Here is a 27764-nt window from a genome sequence, read left to right as displayed (position 1 = left end):
CTTTTATAAGAACGAAATGGCGCTTTTAGTGACATTTTGCATACAAATCCCCATCTAGTAGGGCGCAGTCACCCAGTTCGGTGGAAGTGCGCGAGTTCGATTGGGATTCAAGTAGGAAGGGAGCGTCTCAGCTTCTTCGGACCACGACCATTCGACTCAGCACCCCGAAGACTACAACTGGTGAAATTTTAATTTTTGCCTTAACTTCCCCTTTAAGATTCTTTTCGCCATAGGTGACGAACGTGCACTTGCGCACGTTCGGTGCATTCGCACCGGGGAGTAGTAAAATACGTACTATTTCCTGATTTGCACATCGTAGATGTGCATTGCATGCAGTGAATGACACATTGCGCATGCGTGCATACGCACGCGGAGCGTATGACCTTCAGTGGTCCTATGCTTGTGGAAAAGACGCAGTGCAACACAAGGTGTACTAGTACACGTGTCATTATACTACTCCCTGATTCGCACTTCGTAGATGTGCAGAAAACAAGTAACACGTTCCTTGCATTCGTTTTATTCACACATCGTAGATGTGCACTGATTGACAAGATGCCCATACAGAGCCTGCCAAATCGGCTTTTCGATCGGTTAAGAGAATGTTCAAATTCGGCCATATTATTAGCCCCAAGATCAGAATACGGCTCAACGTAGTACTTGAAGTCACCGTTCCCATTACGTCATGTACATTTACACACACTCTGTTGAAGCACTGAAACATCGATTTTCGGCGGATTCAACATGCGAAATTTGAAAATTCTGCGAAAAGATGGGTGATTTCTTCAAAGAAAGCGAGAGCAATAACGAATGCGTGTACTAACACTAAACTTGCAACTGAAAAGTGAACAAAGAAGAGAAAGAAAGAAGGAAGGACAAAGTGATAACAAATAACAGCAGTACATTACACCTAGAACATTAACGGCCAAGCTTGGCCGCACCAAACATGACACTTTACTTGAACAATTTCAACCCAATTATACTATCTTTCTGTACACACAAATTAGGCTTATACAGACGCTGACAGATGGCTTCCAAAACCTTTAATTGTAGTTCATAACCATGACGACCATGGCACAATACAGTGAATGAAGAGTCGGAATACGAATTGCAACAATCAGGACTAGCCAACAGATGATTGTTCACTGAAGACTTGCTACCACGAAACCTACGCACAACGCTAACATTCTCACCGGCACTCTCACGATCACTACAATCGTCGCTCTCCGACTCATTGCTCCCTTCACCGTCCGTCCCATCATCTGCTTCCTCTGCGCTCTCTCTGTTATCCCGCCTGACATGGTCCATTGAACGGGACTCGGCCGTCACCCTGCTCTCACGTCCCTCCTTACGCCCTTGCCCATTGAGTGCGTAGTTTCTGTTGTAGTTGGCTGTTGATCGTCTTGGTCTTTCAATAATGGGCTTGGATGGTGGATTAGTTGTGGTTGCTGTAGATTGCATTGTTGGTGATGGTGTGGGAGCTGCTAATACGCAAGGTGAGTCTTTTTTGGTTGGCAATTGTAGTGTCAATGCCCCTGCCGGTGTTGCTTGCGGTCTGTCACTGGCAAGCTCCACCGCCGCAAGAGCCGACGGTGGAGGATCAGGAGGAGGCAGTGGGACCGGGACCGCAAGCCGCCCCACCCCAGCCAAAGCTGCCGGGGGCACTGACGAAGGAACCACCGACGGCAGGAGCAAAGGTGGCGACACAAACCGGCCCGATGAGCCACCACGCCTACTCTCCCCCACCACCGCCACCAGCGACGGCGGAGCAAGCACAGTCTGTGAGCCCTGATCCGCAAGTTGTGTAGATAACGGTTGTTTTCTAGGTCACCCTCGCTTCGGTCTTTGTTGTTGTGCGCAAGGTGAAAGTATGTGACGTGGTGTGTGTTATTTGATGCGTGCGTTCAGGTGCTGAACAGTCCGACCAACATACCGACTAGCGCATTGTCGGCATTCAAAGTTGTAAATAAGATGACTAAGGTGAAGGGCTGGTGGGACATCCTTCCGCACCGTAAACCCCCCTTGCCATCTTGTATATGCATGACCTAGAGATTTCGCTCTTGAGTAGTGCACCTGCTAGCCCAGTCCTGTACAAGCGCGATATTGATGATGTTTTCATTGTGTGGAACCTAGGTCCGGAGCTTCTGCAGAGTATTTGCTTCCATAGAATTGGGCACCATTGCCCGTTTGGCCTTGCGAAACGAGAGAGCTTGGAAGCTCAGGGCCCTACACTATGCTTTTATGCTTTTTTGCCTAGCTCATCGCACATGTTATTAGAACTGATGGATATGTTTTTTTTCCGCTGATTGGCCACATCATTGTATTGCTAAAACGATTCAATCAGTTTGAATATGAGTTAGGCAAAAGTATTTGCAGAATTTATTGTGGATTGTTATTTCTCTAATTTCATCCACTTTTGGTTTGCTCCTTCTTTTCTTTTTAACTCTTTTTACTGCAAATAAACAAATTTTGGCCGATGAGAAACTTTGGCAGATGAGAAACGAAACGTTTCACCGTCATTACGGAGGATTAGCAAGACGAAATTCACGTTCGCGTTCGCAAACATTTTTCAGTTCGCGAACTGGATTGCGAACTTTCGCATTTTTCGTTCGGAAAAGTAGTCGGAACACGAATCGCGGATTCGTGTCAGGCGGTCATAAACTTACCACGCTGTAGTCTGTACACAATGGACATCGTGTCAACGTCATGCATGTGCGAATTCTGTTTGCTAATCCTTCTCATAACGCGAATTCCGTCACTGAGCTCGACTTTCCTTGGAGAGCGACCGTGAACGTGAACGTGAACGTGAACTATGTTCACATACCCAACTCATAAATAATACAGAAGACAATGGTACTGAGACAAGGACAAACGTGACAACTACTCAGAAGGGGCTGCACCGAGGTGCAGCAGTGATGGTGGGATATTGATGGCTCTGCCGACCTGAGGTCTCAGCATCACGGCCAGAAACAGGCACCAAAAACAAAAGATAGAGCTGTAAGGGTCAGCAAAAATAAAAAGAAAGCAAGGGCAAGCAACAGCTAGTACTAGTGTGCAGCGCAATCGTAGCAATGGGACCATCGCCAATGCTGTCGGCGGAGGTATTCGTTGACGTTGCACTTAAACTTTTGAACATTTTTGCGAGTTGGGGCGAGTCTAGAAAAGCTGGCGGCAGGGAATTCCACAGCTGGATTGCACAATGTGGGAAGCTGCGGAGAATGGTGTCTGGTGCTTGATGCGGTAGCAGATTTCGTAGCTGGTAACTGTGGCCGGCGGCCATGCGGAGATCGTTTCGAGTGGGAGTGGCGTCACGGGGCTCAAGCCTTGGTGGGAGGACTGCTAGCAATTGAGTCGGACCTGTGATGAAATGCAGTTTGTAAGTGTATGTTAATGCAGCAACGTATCGCCGTAGGCTGAGGCTCTGGAACTCCTTCCCGGGACCAATGATGCGCAATGTACGGCGTTGGATGCTATCTAGGCGTGCAAGATGGGAGGGAGCAGCTCCCATCCAGACGAGAGGAGCATACTCCAAAACGGGCCGTACAAACCCCTTGTACACCTTGAGGCGGCCTTCTCGGGAGAGATAGGGCGCAGCTCGCCGCAGGAGGCCCAAGCGCTGTTTGCCACGTATAGACACTGCACGGATGTGCTCCGTGAAGGACAGCGTCGGATCAAAAGTCACCCCCAAGAGCTTGATTGTGGATGACTCTGGCACAGGGTTGCCTCCAAAGAGGAGAAAGGGCAAGGCTAGTTGCGCTCTTTGCAGCGTGACTGTCATAGCCTGGGATTTCGACGGCTCAAACGCTACACGCTATTCCTTGCCCCAGTCTGACAGACAATTGACGGTGTCCTGAAGCAAGGCAGCAGCAGTGGGGAGGTCGTTACGGAGAAGAGTGCACAATGTTGTATCGTCAGCATAGGCTTCCAGGTGCGTGTTCCCAGCAGGGCATGTTGATACGTCATTAATGTATATGAGAAACATGGTTGGCCCCAAGATGCTGCCTTGTGGGACTCCCGCCTTGATGGGGTCTGGACGGGAGGTTGCAACACCGACAACACACTGTATGCTTCGGTTAGACAGGTACGATGTTAGCCATGCAGTGAGGATTCCTTGCTCTGTATTAAACTTTGGCCGATTGGGGTTTTCAAAAAGCCTCTATGACACTTTGGCCGGCTATTTACTTTGGCCGGTTGGTACCAAGCGACGAAATCAGCGAAATTAAATCGCCAGCGAAAATTATTATTATTATTATTATGAACCTCACGCGGACGTGCGACTAGTTGTTGGAGGTGACAGCGTTGCGAATAGCTATACTGGCTCTCAACGTTTGTTTAGCACAACTCCATGAGCGACTCTGACTCACTCTGCTACCTGGAGCTTCACGAGGTGTTTGTCGCGCTGGAAACAAAGCGTCTCTGTAAGTTTGTACCCCTGGTGATGGTTTGGCCTGGAGAGCGGTATATAAGTGGTGCTTTTCAGGCACAATCTTCCTCAGCCTACTCAAGCTCAACTGATGAGGGGTGAATTCCCCAAAACACTGTGTATTGAGCAGGTAGTGGTGCTTTCTTGCAGGTTTGCCGAGTGGAAGGTGCGACGTGCTCCTCGTGTGCTCCGTATGGCAGTCGTGAGTCAGTCAAGTGTCAAGTTCGGCAAGAAGCGTGTGTTCCTAGTTGGAACAATCAACTTTATTATTACTATTAGAATGGAAAAGGACATATGGAAACGAGTTAAGAGTAACTCTCCACCACTGTAACTAGATACTATATACAGTCAGAAAGTGCAACAACTAGGCACATAACTGACAGAGTACTGAGGCATTCGACGTCCTGACACCTAGCTTCAACACATCTCCGTAGCGCTAACCGACAGCCTTCCAACTTGGAAGGTTCAAGGTTATGGAAAGACCAAAGAGGGGAAGTTGTTGCACTTTCTGACTGTATATAGTATCTAGTTAGTGTGGTGGAGAGTTACTCTTAACTCGTTTCCATATGTCCTTTTCCAATCTACTTTTATTATTGGCTCAATACCCGAGTTTCAAATTATTATTATTATTGCAAATAACGCTGAGTAATTACATGAATGCATAAAAACCAGCATTTGCTTCCGGGAAGGATTCACAAACATAAGACAAAAACACCATGGCTCAATGTAACTGAACATACGAAATGCAGCTTCTATTGTCAAGTTCGAGTGGCAATGTCAGAAAGACGGTAGACTGTTCATGCACGATGTTCACCCTGCAGGGGATAAGTCAAGGACGCAGCTCGGCAGAGGAAGATGAGTGCCGCGGGGTGCCATTCCACCGTGACTTATCCCCTGCCAACTGCCGCAGCTGATTAAGGCCTCTAAGCGTGCCCAGGCGAATGCCGAGTTGGGCTAGGCAGTCCTGAGAAAGAGCTGAGAGGAGAGTTGTCCTGGGTCGGTCCAGTCAACCGCGCAGGCTCGCGGTGGCTGAAAACTCTAACACGCGCTATGGGGGAGAGCTCTTCTGCATTCTCAGTACGTGACCAAGGAACTCCCAACGCCGTTGGTCAATCTCGAGCGAATTAGAGCGAAAATTAGTTGATTTTAATACAGTAATCGGATTTGCTGGCCTTTTCGTAGTAATACATTGACCTGTTGAGCCAATGAGGACGGCCGAATGCATAGTGGCCTGTGGAGCACATTACATAACTTTACAGTCTCCTAAAATACGTATCCTGTCTGACGCCAAAAGAGGCTGCAGATTTAGTTTTTCTGCGCGTCGACGGGATGTCTGTCCTGACGTTTCCTGGGACCGGCGCTATCTCTGCCGATCACGGCCGTTTTGGAGTCGACGGGATGTCTGTCCTGACGTTTCCTGGGACCGGCGCTGGCTATGCCGATCACGGGCGTTCTGGACTCGACGGGATGTCTGTCCTGACGTTTCCTGGGACCGGCGCGGACTCTGCGGATCACGGGCGTTCTGGGGTCGACGGGATCTCTCTTCCGATGTTTCCGTTGACCGGCGCTGAATCGCTCGTTCACGCTTATTTTGGAGACGACAGGATCTCTCTTCCAAAATCTGTTTTGCTGACGCATCCTATCATCTATTCGGCAACTAACATCCATTCTAAATTCATTTCCTTCTCGACTCTCCTTATTTCTTTCCAAATCGCCCTCTACACCAGGGAGTCGTATACAGAATACGACGAATATTGTGGCCAGCTGTTTGTACGGGACGGTATCGGACAGATACAGGAGCCAGCAAATATTGTGGCCGGACGTTATTTTGTATGCGCAATTTCAGATTCGTTGAGATCACCTAGCGTTGAAATGACAAATTACTTTCAAAAATCCAAGGGGACAAGTTGCCCGTTGGATCGAACATTTGTCAGAGTATGATTTTGCGTGGATACATCGCCCGGGCCACAACACGGAAACGCAGATGGTCTTTCCAGATATCCAGTCGATGAAGCGTCGCCCACGATTAACTCGCTCCATTTTCTAGGCAGTGATGAGGCATGCAGGGAATGGCAAGAAGCTACTGATAATGATCGAGATCGTAAAGAAACCAAAAACCGATTACGAAGCCACAACCGCAATAAGTAACCGACTCGTACAGGCGCATGCGCTCTCTGGACCGAAAAAGGTAAACATTTTGTAGACAATGGGTTGGTTTATCGAAGACTTCAGAATAATGCTAGCCAGTTGATTGTTCCTCTCACATTTCGTAGTCGTATTATTCGTGAAGCGCACTCGACAGCGGTCACCGGCCATTTCGCCACAAAATGCACGATTGCATTAGTCGTGAAAAAGTATTTTTGGATTGGGTTTCGAGCTGACATTGACGAATTTTGTCGCAGGTGTACCGACTGTCAGCGTTCGAAAAAAAGAAAAGAATCCGGTTGATCGTGCACCTTTGCAACATTTGGCTTCTTCCAAACCGCTTAAACTGGTTGCAACGGATCTGATGGGCCCACTGCCAATCTCCTCGTCGAAACATGCATATTTTCCCGTGGTTGTCCATTTTTCAAAATGGACTGAATGATATCCATTGCCAGATATTTGTGCATGCACTGTCGCTCAATGTTTTGTGAAAGAGTTTGTGTCTCGCCATGGTTTACCTGAGCGCATTCACACTGACCAGGCTAAGCAGTTTGAATCACTATTGTTTCGTGTGCTATGCTTACGTCTTGACATCGATAAATCACGAACGACTCCGTATCATCCGCAGGGCGATGGTGTTGTTGAGAGAGCGAATAGAACGATCCAGAATATTTTTAAAAAAAATTGTTGATGAGGCCAATTCGAATTGGGACGTTCTCCTGCCATCGACGATGTTGGCGTACAATACGAGTGTTCACGCATCTACAAATGTTACGTCGTATTTTTTAGCCCTTTACCGTTTTAGGTATTTGTACAGCAAAAACCGACCGTCATTGTTCATGCCGTAACCGTTTTATTTTTACTTGTATTTTGTACAACGTGGGGTGATACCCTCAGAAATGCGATGCAACAACTTTCAAGTCCAGAAAACGAACACAGATTTCACTATTAGCACTAATAACTATTTGGATTTATTGCCGATCGGGCAAAACTGTTGCAATATGAAATAAATCAGATCCGTGCACTGGAGTGGATCCCTAAGGTAAGTGGATAGCAGGTTGGTTCTCTGGGTGGAATGCAGGAGTGTTGCCAGTCACAGCGGTGCCAGCATTGTAACAAGTGTTGCAAATATCGACTAGTGCAGGTTGCACCGCTGGCTTAATTTGAGAGTCCCCTTCGCCATCGACCTTGCCCAGTCCATCGAAATCGCCTTTGGAAATGTTTGACGCAAATGGGACATGCCACACGCACACCACTTGCTGCGCCTACACCAACACTTCTTTCTGCGCCTGCACACACGTACAATACCCTGTCTCGCACTTCAATTTAATGTGAGTTGTCTATTTAAGGAATATTTCTTTGATGTCGCTTTCTAGCGGATCGACGGATTTCGCCTCGCCATGCGTTCGCCTGTTTCCTTACTGTTTAATGCCTACTGATATTCCTGTTTTTGTTTCAAGTATACAGCCACAGTTCGACGGATTTCGCCACGCCATGCGCTCGCCTGTACTTTTGTTGTCTACCGTTATGCCTGTGTTTGTTATATGCGTGATCATGTGGAGTGTGTTAACATGGGCTTTGGAAGTTGTTGGTTTCCAGGATCCTTGTCGTTTCCTTGTCGTTTTCTGTTGTCCTTGCCGTTCTTCTTGTGCGGGCCTGTTTTGCAGCTTTCCTTCCCTGACTTTTTCCCGCAAACCGCGCTGCAAGATTTTGCCAATCGACATCTTGGACATCACTTACAATGTTTACTCCCTCTCTCTCTCTCTCTCTCTCTCTCTCTTTCTTTCTCTCTCTTTATGTCTCTCTCTCTCTCTCTTTATTTCTCTCTCTCTCTCTCTCTCTCGCTCTCTCTCCCTCTCTTTTGCTCCCTCTCTCGCTCCCTCCCTCTTATTACGGCTAATTGTTCTCGCTCTTTCTCTTTTGTTGTCCCATAAACTTCTTTATATTCGATCTATTTGTAATTTTCCCCTTCCTTTTTATTTCTCAACATGGACGCGGAGTCTTTTCAAGTAGGGGTGGCATGTTAGGTTCACGATCTCACATATGCACACACTCGCACACTGGTACGTACTCACACACTTGTATGCACTCACACACTCGTACTCATCTTTACAGACTCGTACTCATCTTTACAGACTTGTACTCACCTTCACTCTCAAATCCACTTTTCAAGTCTCGTACTCACCTTTTAACCTTTTCTAACCTTTTCCTCCGTTGGCCTGGATAGCTGGATTCGTGCTCTACAGTCCGTTTCAAAAAGATTTGCAATCCTGGCGATCGCCCGCGGAGTTTGACGTCTTACCATATGAGCACTCGAGCGCTGCCTGGAAAAACTCACTGTGAACTCGAAGAAATATTCCGCTCGAAAGCAGGAAAAATGACAACTCACTCACGTTGATACAGTCATGTACGTCTGGTTTACAACAAACTAGTTCTTCCTCGTATCGATAATGGAGTCAGAGAGGACATGTCGAAACGAAAGTGTTGTAAATGTTGACGAGCGGCATGTGTCCCAATTCGTTTTGTGACCAAAATAGTTTCTTTGAGCTGCGATGCAATTTACTCACCATGTTACGAAAACGACATCGACACGGACTCATTCCCAAGGCCATGAATTGGCAAAGCTATCCGTTTGACTTCGACGACATTTTGAGAAAAGCAAACGCTTGTGAACGCTGATAGAAGACGGCGTTGACTCTAAATTCAAATAAATTGGCGATCTTGAAATACTAAAATGAATCTCAAAAAGCTACAGCACGATGACTTCCATATTCACTCACACCATTGCAGTGTTGTGGGTGTGTTCACATGGCGTGAGCCAGTCAAGTGTCAGCCAGTTCGGCAGGAAGCGCGAGCTCCAACAACAAGTCGTTTGGTGCAGCCATCTTCTTTGTCTTGTACCAGCTTGATCACCAAAACAATGAAAAAAAAGTTTGACTTGAGGATAGGTTGGGATTTGAACTCACAACTGCATGGTCAGCAGACAGCATTCATAACCACAAGGCCAAAAAGGAAAGGATAAATCGTGGGTTTTGATAAAAAATCGATACTGGCTTCCTGGGCAAATTGTAACCCATGGGAAAAGGCCGGAAACCTGGCCCAAATTTTAACTCCTTAACGGCTGGTCCCATTGTTCCGAAACCTTCACAGAACAATTTGCCGTGTCCTAACAAGCCATTCGATGTACTTTGTTGTCCAAATTTCCCTTATCTTCATACTTTTTAAGACCCAAACCTGATTTTAAATCTGTTTGAAACAGACTATAGTTTTAAATTTAGGAGCGAGCCACCTTAAAGGTTGCGAGAGGGCCACAAGTTACGAGAACTTGGAAGCTTTCGCACGTTTCTCTTCCAACAAATGTAGTGTACAAGGCCTCAAACTTACTACGATGGACTTACCGAACACAGCATTCACTGGCTCACATGCACTAACGACAGTTCACTGTTGTCCCAATGCAGTCCACCGGCTTCTACCTCATCTTGAATTCCTCAAAGGCGACTGGGCCCGACGGTGTTTCCGCTCCTGTCTTGAAGGAATGCGCCAGAGAACTTGGAAAGACGCTATCTCAGCTCTTTGCTTCCACGAAGTTCCACCTGGAAAAGTCTTCCGCGAGCGGCGTCAGATTCGGGTCATAAAGGGTGGGGGAGGGTATATGAGATATATAAGTTTCCGTGAATGGCACGGTAAGTGGAGTTAGCAACACACCAACATCCTTGCCATAAGCAACATTGGTACACTCTTAACATGCATGCACTCCGAATTCCCGCGTTTCCTCACCGGACTGTGCGGAGCATGCACATTACTCCAATTCGCCATGCTGTTGTTTCTTGCTCTTCGCTTTGCTGTGCTGACGGTCAAATTGTTTGACTATCGCGGCCAGTTTCTGATCAATATCCGATCAACCATGTCTCTGTCAGTGAGCGATGTCCACCCAAAACGCTCTTTGCTTTGCTGCCCTGACAGCTCTTCGCTTTGCTGCGCTGACGGTCAAATTGTTTGACTTTCGCGGCCAGTTTCTGATCAATATCCGATCAACCATGTCTCTGTCAGTGAGCGATGTCCAGCCAAAACGCTCTTTGCTTTGCTGCGCTGACGGTCAAATTGTTTGACTCTCGCGGCCAGTTTCTGATCAATATCCGATCAACCATGTCTCTGTCAGTGAGCTATGTCCAGGCAAAACGCTCTTTGCTTTGCTGCGCTAACGCAGTGATGGTCAAATTGTTTGACAATCGCGGCCAGTTTCTGATCAATATCCGATCAACCATGTCTCTGTCAGTGTCAGTGAGCGATGCCCAGCCATAACGCTTCTTTGCTTTGCTGCGTTGACGGTCAAATTGCTTGACGATCGCGCCCAGTTTCTGATCAATATCCGATTAACCATGTCTCTGTCAGTGAGCGATGTCCAGCCAAAATGCGCTCTGCTGAGCTGCGAAACGCACTGCCATCCCGCAATTTAGACCCGGCAGGAACAAAATCTACTCCGCGGATTCGCCTGTTCGAGGTGAAGTTGGCTCCAGACTACTGTACGCGATGACTTGGCCACTCTGGCAGAGGAGCAGAACCTAGCCAGGGCAAGCTACACCCAGGGACTGATCAGTGCCAGCAGCGTTGTTCCAGATCCGGTACTTAGAGCGCATTGCCCACTATGCTAATGGGCAGCCGCATTGGACGGCGCTCGCATCAATTGCTGTAAATAGTAATGCCGATAAATCATGTTTGGGTCATGTTGTATTTTTGGGAGAACAGTAAGTATTGTGATTCAGGCCGGCATTGAGCCAAGTGCGCCTATATTCGCTCACAAGTGCATCCTTAAAGCCATCCCGTAAGGGAGAACAGTAGGGATCGTGGGTCAGGCCGGCATTCAGCCAAGTGCGCGTACATTCGCCCACAAGTGCATCCCTACTGCATGCTCGTGTATTTACACGTCTGAATTCAACAGTAGGGATCTTGGGTCAGGCCGGCATTGAGCCAAGTGCGCCTACCTTCTTCCACAAATGCATCCCTACTGCATGCTCGTGTATTGACACGTCTGAATTCTCGCCGGGCAACTGTTGCCTCAGTTAGTGTCAGCATTGGCCATAATAACACACAGCGGTGCTTGCAATACTAGCTCTGGCATTGGACCGGAATATTGCATTTTGTATGCGGCAATTGTTGCCTATCTCCTGGTAATACAATGCGTAATAGCTCCCAAACAGGTCGGCTTGCTGTGTAAGTAAATAAAAAGTAAATTATCGTATCCGTTCCCGAAGGGAACTCACGACGGCCGCTAACACCCGATAAACCCTAGCGGCAGATGCAGCGCCTAACGGTGGGGGTGAGTGGGTAAGTCTCACAACCACTGGCACAAGTGCCGAAAGCGACCCCATTAGCTGCATCCATGTACCCCTTGTGCCTGGCCACAAGTTCCCAGTTGACTGTGGGTAGCAGCACGGCTGGAAAAACCGCTCCCAGGCAGGACTTGAACCAGGTACCTCTCGTATCTCAATCATGGTCTTTGACCAACCCACTGTGCCTGCCTGGTTCTTGTTGTGTGGTTGGTAACAATAATTAACGAAATGACAAATCCCGAAAACCCATTTGCCGTATCTGAAAAGAGCAGAACTATGCCAAAAACGCCTTTTTACGGTACATGCACAACATGACTTACAGGCCCTGTAATTTGGTTGTGGTTTTGAACAGCCCGGCAGGTAGGTGAACAAGTTGATTACCGTACAAATTTCTGCGACAGCAAAGTAGAATTTTGACAGGATGTATATCACTTCCTGGAAGAATTTCTTATTACTCTATTTTGCGTGCTAGTTTGTAGGTGGAGTGTGTGGGTTACAGTGAGGGCTGCGTGCCACCCGGCTGTGTAGATTCACTCAAAGTGTGAGTTACAAAGTCTGAAGAAAATGTTGAACTGTTTCTGCTGGGATGACCACTACACCATAGCTCAGTGGTTACAGCATTACTGGCTACAACCGAGGGTCCCTGGATCGAGTCCTTGTGGTGTCAGTCAATTTTTTCTTCAGTCTGTTCTCCTTTGTGTCTTACCCTTGAAGTAGTGAACTCTATAAGCAGTAAAACAATGAATTATGATGTTTAGTTCTAGTGGTGAGCCAATTTAATTATGGTAAAAGAGCAGAAGGACAACCTATTACGAGTTATGACTAGGGATTATTATTATTTACACAAAAGACACAAAGGCACACAATGAAAACCTTGGCAAATCAATTCCGTTGAGACTCAGAGTTTCATGGCTGAACCAATCATCAGACAACGATAATGGAATAGGAGGCAGCGCTGGTATATCTAAACGGAGAGAGGTGAGTAATCGCGTGAATGTATACATGGTCAGGCTATTTCAGAGGCAGATGCAGTAGGCGCAGGTCTAGCACTAACAAGCACGCGCTTAATCTCGCTCACACCCCCCCCCCCACACACACACACATACTAACACGCACACACATAGTAACACCCACACACATACACACATACACGCACACACTAACACACACAAATCTCGATTTGTGCGATCGAAGCACGATATTTTACGTCCTGAAACTGGCCGTGTGCCGACCACCGCGTGACATAGCAGATCGACGGATTTGATCGATTTGATCGACAATCAAGATCATGATCAAAATCCAAATGATCAGGTTGATCAGCAACATGATATTTGCTATGCTACCACTGTGATGTATGATGGAATGCTGCTTGAGTGAAACCATGAAGAGGCACGATGCCCTGCACTTCATGATTTGGGATCTAGCTGCAACCTGTTTTCCAGGAATATCATTTGAAATTTCGACCACGTAGCATACTGACCAACCACAAAAATCTCAATCCCTTGACAATACAAGCAGAATCCCTGGATTTTTCGCAAAATCCCTGGATGGCACAAAACAAGTGAAAAGGGATTTTCCCGCCAAAAAAAGTTCAACTCTGCAGATCTGCGTACGGCACAGTTCAACCCTGCACTGCAGTTCGATCAGTCGGCGCGTCGGCGCCCACCTATAGCGCCTGTCAGTGCAGATCTTGTGGTCAGGTCTTGAAAGTGCCGTTAACAGTTCGAAGTGCAAGTGCGCACCGTACATATTTTTGAAAAAACCGGGACATTCAAAGCAAATCCATGGAGTTTTCAGAAAAATCCTGTATCAGACGAAACTGTGACTTTTCCGGTATTTTCCTTCAAATCCCCAGGACCCCGGGAGTAGTGTTAATTCCCGGAATTTTCCAAGGAAAACCGGGAGGGTTGGCCAGTATGACAGGTATGACAGGTTCGAGCACTTGCTTTTCAGGTACAACCCGGAGAGATCGACTTGTTGGATACGGAAATGCATCCACAGCTATTTCGTGTATCTGGTAAGTTGGTCGTGTGTTTCGTGCATTTTTTAGGTTGCCAACAGTAATTTTGTGTTTCACGCATGGATGACATCTGTTGCCGGAGCGACATAGCCCGACAAAGAGAATAAAGTTGATTCCTATCGACATAATGTCCCTATTCCCACCTGATCTATATTACTGCAACCAGATAACGTGATGAGCTCAACACAATAATCATTATTGGGGTTTTGAGCATAGTCAAGCCGAGTCCTAGACTTCGCTGATGCCGCACTGGAGACTGTCTCGCAGTCTCTCTGGACACTCATTGAACCGGAGCAGTGCAGTATCATTAGCAAATAAGGACACACCTTCAACATGACTGGGAAGATCATTAATATACACTAGGAAAAGGAGGGGCCCTAGGATGGATCCCTGCGGCACTCCGGACAGAACAGGTGAGGCATCTGAGAGAAGTCCACCTACAAAGACAACTTGCGTTCTGTCGGATAGGTAGTCTGTAATCCACTCTAGCGCTGCGCCACACACACCGAAAACTTTGGAAAGTTTAGCAAGTAATGCACGGTGCCACACGGTGTCAAAAGCTTTCTCGAGGTCGAAAAAGCATAATGGCAACTTTCCGCCCCATATGACGATGGTCGGCAATGTTTTGGATCAGCTTGGTGAGCTATAGAGCGGTCGAATCACCACGACGAAACTCAGATTGCGCGGGATCAAGAGCAGGAGAAATAGGATCATATAGTTGATTGAAGAAGAGCCATTCGCAAAATTTGGAAATACAGGACAGGAGGGAAATTGGGCGATAGTTACTCCCTTGGGATTTGCTGCCTTTGCACTTGTAAATAGGCAAACATTTAGCCAGTTTCCATTCGGTAGGAAACTTGCCTGTGGTAAAGGAGAGGTTAAATAGGTGGCTAAGTGGAAAAGAAATCGCAGGAGCTAGTTTCTTTCTTGAAGGAATGCACAATGGAACTTGTAAAGACACTATCTCAGCTCTTTGCTTCCAACACGGAGTTCTACCTGGAAAAGTCTTCCACGAGCGGCGTCAGATTCGGGTCATAAAGGGTACATGAGATCATTCAACGAGATGCAATATCCCGAAATCCCATTTGCCACATCTCAAAAGAACTTGGACAAAAAGGCCTTTTTACGGTACATTCACAATGTGACTTACAGTTCGTTTAATTTGGTTGTGGCTTTGAACAGCCCGGCAGGTAGGTGAACAAGTTGATTTTCGTCCAAACCTCTGGGAGAACAAAGTAGAATTTGGATAGGATGTATGATCCTGAAAGAATATTGCGTGCTAGTTTGTAGGTGGAGTGTGTGGATTACAGTGAGGGCTGCGTCCCACCCACCTGTATAGATTCACACAAAGTGTGAGTTACGAAGTCTGAAGAAAATGTTGAACAGTTTCTGCTGGGATGACCACTACACCATAGCTCAGTGGTTACAGCATCGCTGGCTACAAGCGAGGGTCCCTGGTTCGAGTCTTGGTGGAGTCAGGCAATTTGTTCTTCAGACTTCTCCTGCTGCCATTGCCGTCGTTGCTGATCTTGTCATTCTTCTAGTTGATGCGCTTCCTGTCACTGCCATGCCAGTAAGTGTCTTGTCCGGTTGTTTTTCCGGTGGTCTAGTTAATTGTGAGGCGACGTTGCTTTGTGTTGATGCCGCTGCGTTAGATCATCTTGTACCAGGATGATTCTTTGCTGGACGTCTCCTGTTGTCGGATGCGTGCGTCCAGGTGTTGACAACATTTGGCAACGATGGTGATGGCTGTCTAAGCACTGACATCAACGCCAAGCAACAGCAAAGATCGGCACAGACGGCGATGGCAGCGTCTAAAGCACTGACAGCGGCAATGGCTAGGGTCCACACGACTAGCCATTTGGTATCGGTTGTGTCCACCGCACATGCTGATTATTCTGATGTATGAGTCGTCCATCGTCATTTGTTAGAGCATCCTGATTGTTGCGCTGTGTATTCAGATGATTTTGTTCGATTGAGTCATGTGTACGCAGTGCTAGATTGTTTTGATGCCGTATACATCCACACAAAGAAACCCAACCTTTGCAAGCAAGCATAAGCAAATTAAATTCACACTTAGGCTGTTAGGTAGGTTGTCAAAACCTCGTTAGTTATGTCCAGTGATTATCTCTTGTTGTCGCACTAAATGTCACGCTTATTGAGTTATTGAAACTTCTTCGCGAAGGGGGAGCTGGTTTAGAGACCAGTCGTGACATATTCGTGTCTCACGAGTTCGGATGGGTCTACTCGTCATGAACGCTACGAGTGGGTTTTGAGCTATTTCTCATTTTTCGAAAATATCTCACCCATTCTTGTTGGAATAAAGCCAAAACCGTCGCAGTGCACACACCTCCACGCATTCCGGCAGCAAAGGCAGCAGCACGGGCAGCACAGAGCGGAACAGCGGAGCTGAAACTGACTCTCACCGTACCGATTCGGCACGAAAAGCGGCCCAGAGTTTGACCCACGCCAGCGCCGTATCCGAAACCGCCTCCGACGGTGCCAACACCACTCGGAAAGCGGACCTGCTCTCCAGCTCGCACCAAATGACCCAGTCAACGACCAGTACGAGCCCGACATTATATCGCCCATGTCGGCAACCAGCACGACTGTGCACCCGGAAACGCCGCCAGGCCGCACAGGTACAGGTACGACAACATCCAACCTCACTGCACACCGACACAACCACTCCTACCACCACAACATGCAATCACCCAGATTCGGCGCGTGATGAATATCTCCTATCCTCACTGGTGTCTAACACAGACATGTCTAAACATCCAGCAAACCCCTGGATTACCTCCGAACAATGCAGGAGAACCAGTCCCAGTGCGGAATCCTCACCTGATTTTTAAAATTTCAAAAAAAACAAAAAGAGAGCAACAACATCGACCCTGGCCACAGCCAACCCCTTGCCCCAGCACAGGGCTCACGCCTCAGCAAACTGGTATGACATGATACTCAATCCTAGCCTACAGTGACGTTGTTCTCCACACCTTTTAGGTATTTCATTAGATTTTTAGGAGATTTAGCCATACATGTAGCCATGCAACCGCTTATGCCAAATTCCACTCCCCTTTTTAATTACCTCCTCCTGCAATGAAGGGTCGCAAGCATCTTCGTATTATCTGCACAAACGCTTTCGGCCTAGCCAGCAAACCTCCCGACCTACAGCACGCACTCCTGCAGCATCAGCCCCACGTCGCAATTGTGACAGAGACGAAGTTCACTGCGGAGAAAGTGCTTCCCTCTGGCATCAGTTTCCCTGGATACAGCTCGCCATTTTGGTTGGACAGAACGGCACACGGGGAGGGGTAGCCATCTGGGTGAAGTCGTCACTCCCCTCCATGCTCAACACTGAACTCATGTCCCCCGCACATGAGATCATCTGGTTTTCTCTCCAGCTGGGGCGAGGTCTCCGCACCGTCTTGGGAGCAGTGTTTCGGCCGGAGTCCTGTGCCCCTGGCGATCTCACCCTAATTGACCATCCCGACACCATCCTCCCAGAAGCTAGACAGCAGGGCCCCCACATTATCCTAGCTGGCGATTTCAACGTGCACAGCCAGGCTTGGTTGAACAGCTCGAAAACTACGCCTGCAGGCGAGGCTCTCGAAGATACCTGCTGCCCATCTTCTTTTAAGGGGGCAGCCTACCCATAAATTTCATATGGCATTCAATTGACCGTAACTTTGGTGTTTCTCAATGGATTTGAGTGAAATTTTGACCACACACTCCTGCTGGCCCTCAGGACATGATTTACAAGTTCTTGCACCTCACTGACAGGCTTTCCAGGCCGGAAAAACTCAAATTTCCGGCATAGTGCCACGGTGTGCGAGCCACCCAGGAGCCAAACAAATGCATTTACAAATTTTTCACATTTTCGTGCTCATTCTGTTCGTGCGCGGGACTCAAACCTAGAACAAGTCCAGAAGCAGCCATGGGTGATGGGGTAGGGCCCCTCAACGAGGTCTGGAATCTGTCACAACGGAACGAGTGGGCGTTCTCTCACACACTCCCACAGACCCAAGTCAATTTTTGAATCTTTTTAGGTTTAGCACGTGCTACAAGGTCGTACCTTTGATACAACATCCAGTGCTGGGACCTCCACAGCAAGCCATTTCCACAGCGCTGCACACCAAATCCAGGATACCCTCAGAAACCGGCAAAGACTACCACTCATGTTTCACTACTGCCTAGCACTGAATCCTACCTGACTTCTTGACACGACTCAAACTTGCCAAAGTCACTAAATCAACGTCAACTACAATAATCAAGCCACATATCTGCAACGTCACGAGGGTGCTGGCAAAGGTCCTGCTGCACGGCGGCGGGCTTCGCCCGCCGCCGTGCACCCCAATACGTGGCTCAAAAACCTGATTTTTTGGACTTGGAGCAAAATTCTGCACACTTTCACGTGTTTCCATGATACGACAAGTTGCGCACGGTCTGCTCACATTCAAGTACAGCGCAGCCAACAAACAGCGTGCAACAAAAAAATCTTTCCTTGCAAGGGCACATTTTCGGCCATAACTCTTGAACGGCCAGTCAGATCGGGACACAATTTTCAAAGAATTTGCAGCTATTCATGCTCTTTCAACTGACGTAGCACTCAATATGAATTTACAAATTCGATTTTTCAGCGAATTTTTGGGTAGTCTGCCACCTTAAGCATGTCACCCGTGGAGACAACCCGCTAGACCTCACAATGTCAACATTCACGTCCCCAGTAACTACACGTACACTTCCACCCCTCGGTCGATCTGACCATGCAGTTGTACTCTCAGACTTTTCTGATCTGCTCCATAGACGTGAACCCCCCAGTGTTTTGCTACAACAGGGCAGACTGGGATCGTTTCAGGGCGCACCTTAGCAACGTGGAATGGGGTGATATCATCACGGAGGAAATTTCCTGTAAGCAAGTTACCGCTTCGATAACTGCAGCTGTTGCATAATTTGTCCCATCCAAAGTTCTGGAAACGAGGCCTTCCGATCCGGTATGGTGGATGCCTGAATTCACCCAGACCCAGAGGAAGAAGAGAACACCCTTATGACTCAGCACTTAAGCAGGCATTAACCAATTCCGTGACTGTAACGATCGCCACTCAGTTCCGATCATGACGTGCAAAGGAGGACAGCCTCTGTCGCGGCCTCTCATCTGGGTCCCTCAGAGACAAACAGTGGTGGACGAAGTTGAAGAACGCCGCTGGCAACTGCACACAGCTCGAAATTCTCCTAATTGTCAACTCTGACGGCCGTCAGTGGGCAACGAGCTCAGGGAAAGCCAGGCATTTGCTCGCTTCTTTTCAAAGAAATGTAGCGTTGCCGGTCCGGACCTTGTGGAGGCTGAGCTACTGGACCCTGCTCCCTCAGATCCTCCACCTCTTCGCACCATCCGCTTCCGCCCAGAGGCTGTGCGCCGCCTCCTGGCAAAGCTCGACGTCACCAAGGCTACAGGGCTTGACAGTATTTCTGCTTGCGTCCTTAAGGAATGTGCTCGCGAGCTTTCAGAGCCACTGTCCAAGTATTTGCCTTATGCTTCCGGTCTGGAGTCCAACCTAGGATGTGGAAGACGGCCAACGTGGTTCTGATCCACAAGCGACCTTCCCGCTCAACTACAGGCCCATATCCTTACTGTGCATAATCTCGAAAATCATGGAAACTCTAGTAAACAGACACATCGTAAACTATTTTGAGGACCACCATCTGCTCACGTCGCACCAGTTTAGATTTCGCGGAGGCCTCGGAACATAAGACACCTTGCAAGCTCTCCAAACTGCCTGGGCAAGCGCTGTGGGCTGTGGAGGGCGGCGAATATCCTTGCTGTGGACATCACAGGAGCGTTTGATCGTGTCTCACATGTCGGCCTCCTTCACAAGGTGCGTAGCCTGGCCTCTTCCCTCGACACCCGTTCCTTACAGTGCCTCTTTGGAGGCGTACGTCATATACGTACACGACCACCGCTGGTGTCCCCGAGGGAAGCATTCTTGGACCAACACTTTTCCAGGCGTACGTCAACGACACGCCAGATGTTCTTGCTGACGTCGACAGCCACAGCAGCCCCTGGGGCATGAAATCGCGGCCAGTTTCTGATCAATATCCGCTCAACCATGTCTCTGCCAGTGAGCGATGTCCAGCCAAAAACGCTATTTGCTTTGCTGTGCTGACGGTCATATTGTTTGACTATCGCGGCCAATGTCCGATCAACCGTGGCTCTGTCAGTGAGCGATGTCCAGCCAAAATGCTCTTTGCTTTTCTGCGCTGACGGTCAAATTGTTTGACTCTCGCGTCCAGTTTCTGATCAATATCCGATCAACCATGTCTCTGTCAGTGAGTGATGTCCAGCCAAAACGCTCTTTGCTTTGGTGCGCTGATGCAATGACGGTCAAATTGTTTGACAATCGTGGCCAGTTTCTGATCAATATCCGATCAACCATGTCTCTGTCAGTGAGCGATGTCCAGCCAAAACGCTCTTTGCTTTGCTGCGCTGACGGTCAAATTGTTTGACAATCGTGGCCAGTTTCTGATCTATATCCGATCAACCATGTCTCTGTCACTGAGCGATGTCCAGCCAAAATGCGCTCTGCTGAGCTGCGAAACGCACTGGCATCCCGCAATTTAGACCCGGCAGGAACAAAAACTACTCAGCGGATTCGCCTGTTCGAGTTGAAGTTGGCTTCAGACTACTGTACGCGATGACTTGGCCACTCTGGCAGAGGAGCAGAACCTAGCCAGGGCAAGCTACACCCAGGGACTGATCAGTGCCAGCAGCGTTGTTCCAGATCCGGTACTTAGAGCGCATTGCCCACTACGCTAATGGGCAGCCGCATTGGACGGCGCTCGCATCTATTGCTGTAAATAGTTATGCCGATAAATCATGTTTGGGTCATGTTGTATTTTTGGGAGAACAGTAAGGATCGTGACTCAGGCCGGCATTGAGCCAAGTGCGCCTATATTCGCTCACAAGTGCATCCTTTAAGCCATCCCGTAAGGGAGAACAGTAGGGATCGTGGGTCAGGCCGGCATTCAGCCAAGTGCGCGTACATTCGCCCACAAGTGCATCCCTACTGCATGCTCATGTATTGACACGTCTGAATTCAACAGTAGGGATCGTGGGTCAGGCTGGCATTGAGCCAAGTGCGCCTACATTCTCCCACAAGTGCATCCCTACTGCATGCTCGTGTATTGACACGTCTGAATTCTCGCCGGGCAACTGTTGCCTCAGTTAGTGTCAGCATTGGCCATAATAACACACAGCGGTGCTTGCAATACTAGCTCTGGCATTGGACCAGAATATTGCATTTTGTATGCGGCAATTGTTGCCTATCTCCTGGTAATACAACGCCTAATAGCTCCCAAACAGGTCGGCTTCTTGTGTGGTTGGTAACAAGAATTAACGAAATGCCAAATCCCGAAAACGCATTTGCCGTATCTGAAAAGAACAGAACTATGCCAAAAACGCCTTTTTACGGTACATGCACAACATGACTTACAGTTTTTGTAATTTGGTTGTGGCTTTGAACAGCCCGGCAGGTAGGTGAACAAGAGGAGTAATTGCGTGAATGTATACATGGTCAGGCTATTTCAGAGGCAGATGCAGTAGGCGCAGGTCTAGCACTAACACGCACTCGCTTAATCTCGCTCACATACCACACCCACACACCCACACACCCACACACCCACACACCCACACACCCACACACACACACATACTAACACGCACACACATAGTAACACCCACACACATACACACATGCACGCACACACTAACACACACAAATCTCGATTTGTGCGATCGTGACAGTACTTTTCGCTGCTGTTATTTCGCTAATCTCTCTCTGGTTTTGTAGACCTGAATGATGTCAAAATTCCATGGCTACCTGCAGTGGCCATGTTCTACCTTAGCAGACGGATGGTCATTCATAGCTGTCTACATACAACTGTATCTGATACGAGGCTGCTCTTGGTTCTGCACGGGTTTCGGTTAGTGTTAAAACGATCTCCCCGGGTACTCGTTAGCTCGCTCGCCAGAAACTCGGCTCGTTTCTGCGGCCAGCTCGTTTGCACTAACGAACAAGGTACACCGTACTCCGTACACATGGTAGTATATGTCGACCGGGGAGTCGTAAAATATTTTATGATTTCCTGGTCGATAGAGAGTCCAGTCTCGTGCAACGTGAAAATCAATCGCAGTTACAGTGTCTGTATGCCTGCACGACACTTGAGTTGTTTGTGTTGTCATTGCAGCTTTGGGGGACTCTACTGATGTCTTGTTCCGCATCTGAGTGAAAGTTCACGCTCAGTTGTTTGGAAGTTTTCTCCCGCGATGCAGCGAAGACCCGGGCTACTTGCAATCTTTGCAAAACGGTCTATTCTTACAAAGGCTACTTAACCACGGCGCCGAAAAGACATCTCGACACCAAACAGCAGTCCAAAGTGGGGAGCAGCAACCCCAATTATGCCAGTGGTGATAATTTGCGGTGATAATTTGAACCAGCTGAAAAAATCGAACTTTGAAAAATATATATTCAAAAGTTCATATTTGCCACATCAATGAAACTCGTTAGCTCGCTCGATAGCTTGCTCGTTAGTGGAACTGATCGTTCGTTTTTATAGATATGCTCGTTTCAACACTAGTTTCGGTACAGGGTGGATGAAGAACCACATTTTCGCTTACGTTGGTTGCGACCATCTCGTGAGCGGCATCAGGTATCGGTCATAAAGGGGAGAAGAAAGGTAACTAAGGTCAACCAACGAGATGCCACTGGGCACTGGCGGATAATCATCGAAAAGGTGGCAGATTCTGCTCGAAAAGCAGTGAAATTGGCAGAACGATACAAACCTTATGGCGGGCAATTTGTCGAATTTTGCTCTAATTCTTTATCCACATACTAAACATGCATGAAATTTACAAGAAAAAGTACCGAATTCTGCCAATTTTTGATGGCATTATCCGCATATGCCTAGATGCTACATCCCGAAATCCCATTCGCCACATCTTAAAAGAACAGAACTACGCCAAAAAAACGCCTTTTTACGATACATGCACAACATGACTTACAGGTATCTCAATTCGGTTGTCGCGTCAAACAGCCCGGCAGGTAGGTCAACAAGTGTATTATTCCACAAATATCTGAGAGAACAAAGTAGATTTTTGACAGGATGTATACCACTTCCTGGAAGAATTTCTTAATACTCTTTATACCATGCTTTACACATTTACCGCATATCAAAATAACAGAACTACGCAAAAAATCTCTTTTCCGATATATGCACCCCATGACTTGGATAAGATGTACATTGTGTAGTATCCCTGCCTTGCTTGTAGCGTATCCTCGTACGTAAGCGTATCCCTATACGTTAGTGTATGTTGTCTGTTGCCTGTAAAAGCTGCTAGCCATTTTTGTTTTCATGAGATTTGATAATGACAACAAAGCCGAACAGAAGAGCTGTTAAACCTCCAGGTGTGTACCGGAGAAAGTTCCTTTTATTTCCCGTTTTTTTTTTTCAAAGAGAATTGGTGAGCACACATGCTCATTCCCTGGGCACTGCAAATTCACAACTCGTTTTCATTTCTCAGAATCATTTTCAACGTTTTTGGCAAATTGCCCTCAGCAGGATGCCATATGAAGTGGAAGTCTGCAAAGGAGAAATTATATACATCAATTTGGTGTTCTTAGGTGTTAATATTTCTATGACTACACATGTTACCTCAGTGCTGTGAATATGACATGTCTAAAACTAGTGAAAGAACACAAGCTTTCACTGACTTCTATGCTGTGTGTTGGTAGTAAGTAATTATTAGTTAGCACAGCGCAGATGTCACCAGATAACTTGAGAAATGTCTGAACAGGTTTCTCGCGAGCAATACACGAAAGTGACCATGTCAGTGTTTTCCAGAAAATACTGTCACCTTTAGTTGCGCTCGGTGAAATCCGGCCCGAAGTGCAAAGCCGGCGCCGCGAATTGGCGCGAAGCTAGCTCCCATTACATCACTGGCGATTTGTGTGTATGAACTCAACGGTACGCATAAAAGTTCGGAGTGCACGTGTTGCGTACTAAAAACAGTTCAAAATTTCTTTCATTCACTTCACTCAAGCACAGCAGGATCTTCTCGATAGCAGAGTACCCAACATCCTGTTTCAACCTCCCTCTTCGCCGGACATTGGTTGGTTAGTTGGATTTATTTGAAGTCGAACAACAAACAGGCATGTCTGCCTCCTTATATGAAGACCACTTCTGGCAATAAAACATTTTAAAGAAAAGAGAAAGGAAAAAAGAAGAAGATAAGATCAAGAATGTATAGACTGAGCATACAGCTAGCCGGAGACTGAGCATACAGCTAGCCTCGGTATGTATCAGAGCATCAGGATTACTACATACTAGTACTCAAGACAGGGGAGGGGGTTGCTGTCATGCTACAGTAAGACAATACGCGTGCAACACACCCTTGAACTGGAGGGGGGACGTGATGTTTCTCGCATCAGGTGGAAGACTGTTCCAAACGCGTGCAGCAGAAAGAGACACGGGATGAGTTCTGGATGGAAGCTGCAGCAGATGTTGTTGGGAGCCGAGCGTTTGGCCAGCCCTAGTCGGAGTGTCGAAATCTCCAAATAATGCGCTGATCAGCGGCTGCTCCATGGTGGAATGTAGGCACCGGTACCGGTAGACCAGCGGTCACACTGTCTCACGCAAGAGCCGGTGTACACGAAGCAGGTTGTCATACGGGTACGGGAGGTCAAGTTGTACACGACATGAATCCAATCGAGAATGTGTGGGCTCTCCTCAAGATTTGACAAGAAGAGAATAATTCCACATCGCTGCGAGAATGCTGACCAGCTGGTGCAGGCACTGCACCTGGAGTGGGACTTGTTGGCTCCTGACACGTTTTCCCCATACGTGGAGTCAATGTCACGTCGTGTTGAAGCCCTAATCGAAGCAGACGGTGGCCACACAAAATATTGAAGCCCTGCTGTTCTGTGTATGAAATAAACCGCTTCGAAACGATCTCCGTCTTCTTTACTTGTCCTGAACTGAAATGAATGTTGCACTTGTCTTTGTTTGGGGCGGTTTTTACACTTTGGTGTAAGCATGCATGCGTATGAGTACAGCACATGCACAGTGCATACGGCACATGCGCAACTGTAGATAACCAGTGTGGTGTGACTGTTTTAGAGTAATGACCATTCAGCACTGGTGTTGATCTCTGGGCCTTCGTTTCTGATCTCCACTGCCTCCCACAATATGCGGCTTGCCCTCTCACTGGACCTTGCAATCACAGACACTGCTGAGAAGATGCTGTCCCCGACACTCAGGTTGATCCCTGCATGCTTAGCTCACATGTGGTCACCCAATGGCTTCTCCACAGTCCACCTACGAGCTTCAACATTGTGTTCCTTCAGTCTCGTCTCCAGTGTGTGACCCGTCTCTCCAATGTATTTTACCCTGCACAACTTGCATTGCAGACAGTATATCACATGCTTCCTCAAATGATGAGGCTCTTTGGATAGTAGTTGAGTTGAAGTTGGTCTTTTCTGTTCACTTTCTTCACACATGGTGTCATTGGAAGACAGACGTTGTCCTCTTAAGAATTGAGACTTGGCAACGGCAAGTTTGATGTGATGGGGCACAGCAGATGCGTAGTCTATCAGCAATCCACTATTGCATGGCTTTTGACAGAGCTTGTACGTCATCTGGCCCGACTGTTGTATGGCAATCGTCACGTCCATGTAATCAATCCAGCCTTTGCTACTGCTGAGCTCGTAGGTGAACTTGAGTCGGTCGTGTCCTGCATTGAAGTGCTGTATTAGCACCAAGAGGCGTTTCTCACCGTGGGTCCAGAGAATGATCACATCATCAATGTACCGTTTGTACAGCACAGGCAGAACCGGTGACTCAGCCAGAAGGTGCGTTTCCAGAGAGTGCATGAACAATATTGCGAATGGTGGTGCTAGATTATTGCTCGGTCCAAGCTCCAGAATCCGCCTGGTGCTGTCCGGCACACAATCATCCACAACCAATGCCCGCTGGACACTGGATCCATCACATGTCGCCGCACTACTGGTCCGAGCGCCAAGCTGGGCTAGTGATGCGGCTTGCGTAATTTCATGCTCTTGCTTGCCAGCTTCTGCACGAAGCTTGCCAAGCTTCCGGGCTAGCCTTGCATTTGTATCGATGCGCTCCTTTGTGGCTACGCAACGCTTCATGGTACGGATCCTTATGTAACTCTACCGAGCGAATGACCAGAGCTTGTCCCGAAAGTGCGTGCTCTGTCTCAAGCGAAAGTCCTTCTCTGCACACTTGTCCTCTAAGGCGTCGCTCAGAAGACGAAGGCAGTGCTGGTGTCTTTTTCTTTGGCGGACTTGCTTGTGCCTGGAAGACCTTGGCTGTCAGGTACCCTGGGTTATAAATCGTGGAATAAAGTGTTCCCTCCGGCATTGTAGCAGAAATGACCACTGACACTCGCTCCTTTGCAACTTGTATGCCCATTGCACATAGCGCCACGGTGACGCGCTCCAGGAAGAGGAGAACCACGAACGAACGCTTCTTTTATTAACCTAACAATCCAGGTGTGTACCTGAAGATCGATTAAAAGTAAATTCGCGCACTCGTCTACCACTACATTGGTGGCAGCGGTGCGTGAACTCGTACCTTGACTATTTATGGAACGTCAGTCTCGTTGTTAGTACCCACTACATAGGTGGCTGTTGTCTACCTAGTCAGTCATCAAGTTATTGCTCAACCTGCTGCTGCTCCCACAGCTGCTGCACCTGCCGTCGCTGCTCCTGCTCCTACATTGTACGTGAAGTGTGTGTGTTACAGTGAGGTCTGCATCCCACCCACCGGTGTAGATTAACACAAAGTGTGAGGAACGAAGTCTGAAGAAAATGTTGAACAGACTCTGCTGGGATGACGACTACACCATAGCTCACTGGTGACAGCATCGCTGGCTACAAGCGAGGATCCATGGTTCGAGTCCTGGTGGTGACAGTCAATTTTTTCTTCAGACTGTCCCCGTTTGTGTCTTTTCCTCAAATAAGTGAACTTTGTATACTTGCTCCGCTAAGCAAAACTTCATTTTTAGTGTTTTTAGTGTTCTTGTCATGATAGTCTTGTCATGATTTTATTTTATTTGCAGTAGCTGGGAAGCTGGGCTAGTATCTGCTGTGACCACCATTATTAGCGATGACTTCCTGCAGACGGTTTGGCATGGATGTTGCTAAACTCGCCACATCGGCAGATCGGAGCCTTGTGTAGCTTATCTGCAGTTTACCAGTTGCGTGCCGCCAGTCATCGTTTCAGCAAGCTCCAAATGTTCTCGATCGGGTTTAGGTCTGGTGAACGAGCAGGTTGAAACGCAATGATCGGCATGCCGTTGTCGAGGATGTGCTTCTGCGCGTGACAGAGACACAGCGCCGAGGACGTGCACCTTCGCCGGATGCTGTGACTGCTCAAGAACAGGCACAGAATCGCGAGGAAACCAGAACATGATTTGGGCAGGCAGCGAAGCAAGCTTCGTTGGCGGATACTGTCTGATCGAAGGCATGGTCTTGGTGGACGATTGCCCACACAAGACGGTGGAGCCAGTGTGCCTCTGTGAGGACGACTTTCTTATGCGGAAGCCAATGCGATGGGTTTCTGATAGGCGCCGTCTCACCTGCCTAGCACCTACTGATTCGCCTGCTGGACCGACATCAGCCAAGTCGGCTGCTGCTTTCTCGCTGCTGGAATAGCGGTTGTTTTCAACAAAATGCTGTATGTGCTGAAGTCCGTCAGGTCCTAGTGTGGGCTAAGCGCCACTTCCTGCTTTCGTCTTCACTGTAACACCAGCCTCAACCTTCTCTTTCTACTC

General features: G+C 48.0%; 1 protein-coding gene and 1 long non-coding RNA gene across 2 annotated transcripts in view; one reads left to right on the top strand and one right to left on the bottom strand.

The window, feature by feature from the left end:
* Nucleotides 1–1414: 1414 nt before the first annotated feature.
* Nucleotides 1415–1805, top strand: LOC135821751 (actin-binding protein WASF1-like). The gene is made up of 2 exons (XM_065334748.1): nt 1415–1493; nt 1567–1805. The coding sequence occupies exons 1-2, from the start codon at nt 1415–1417 to the stop codon at nt 1803–1805; spliced, it is 318 nt and encodes a 105-aa protein (XP_065190820.1).
* A 13260-nt stretch (nt 1806–15065) lies between these two features.
* LOC135821491 (uncharacterized) overlaps nt 15066–27764 on the bottom strand; it is a 37515-nt gene continuing 24816 nt past the window's right edge. Inside the window, exons 3-4 of the long non-coding RNA XR_010554374.1 lie at nt 22974–23045; nt 15066–15137 (exon numbers count right to left, since the gene is read on the bottom strand). This is a non-coding gene — a long non-coding RNA (uncharacterized LOC135821491). The remainder of the gene's footprint in view (nt 15138–22973; nt 23046–27764) is intronic.

This window comes from Sycon ciliatum, chromosome 7 (genome assembly GCF_964019385.1).
Source record: "Sycon ciliatum chromosome 7, ocSycCili1.1, whole genome shotgun sequence".
NCBI classification, from domain to species: Eukaryota; Metazoa; Porifera; class Calcarea; order Leucosolenida; family Sycettidae; genus Sycon; species Sycon ciliatum.
Note: the sequence above shows the minus strand (reverse complement) of the source record. Positions and strands in the feature narration are given on the sequence as shown.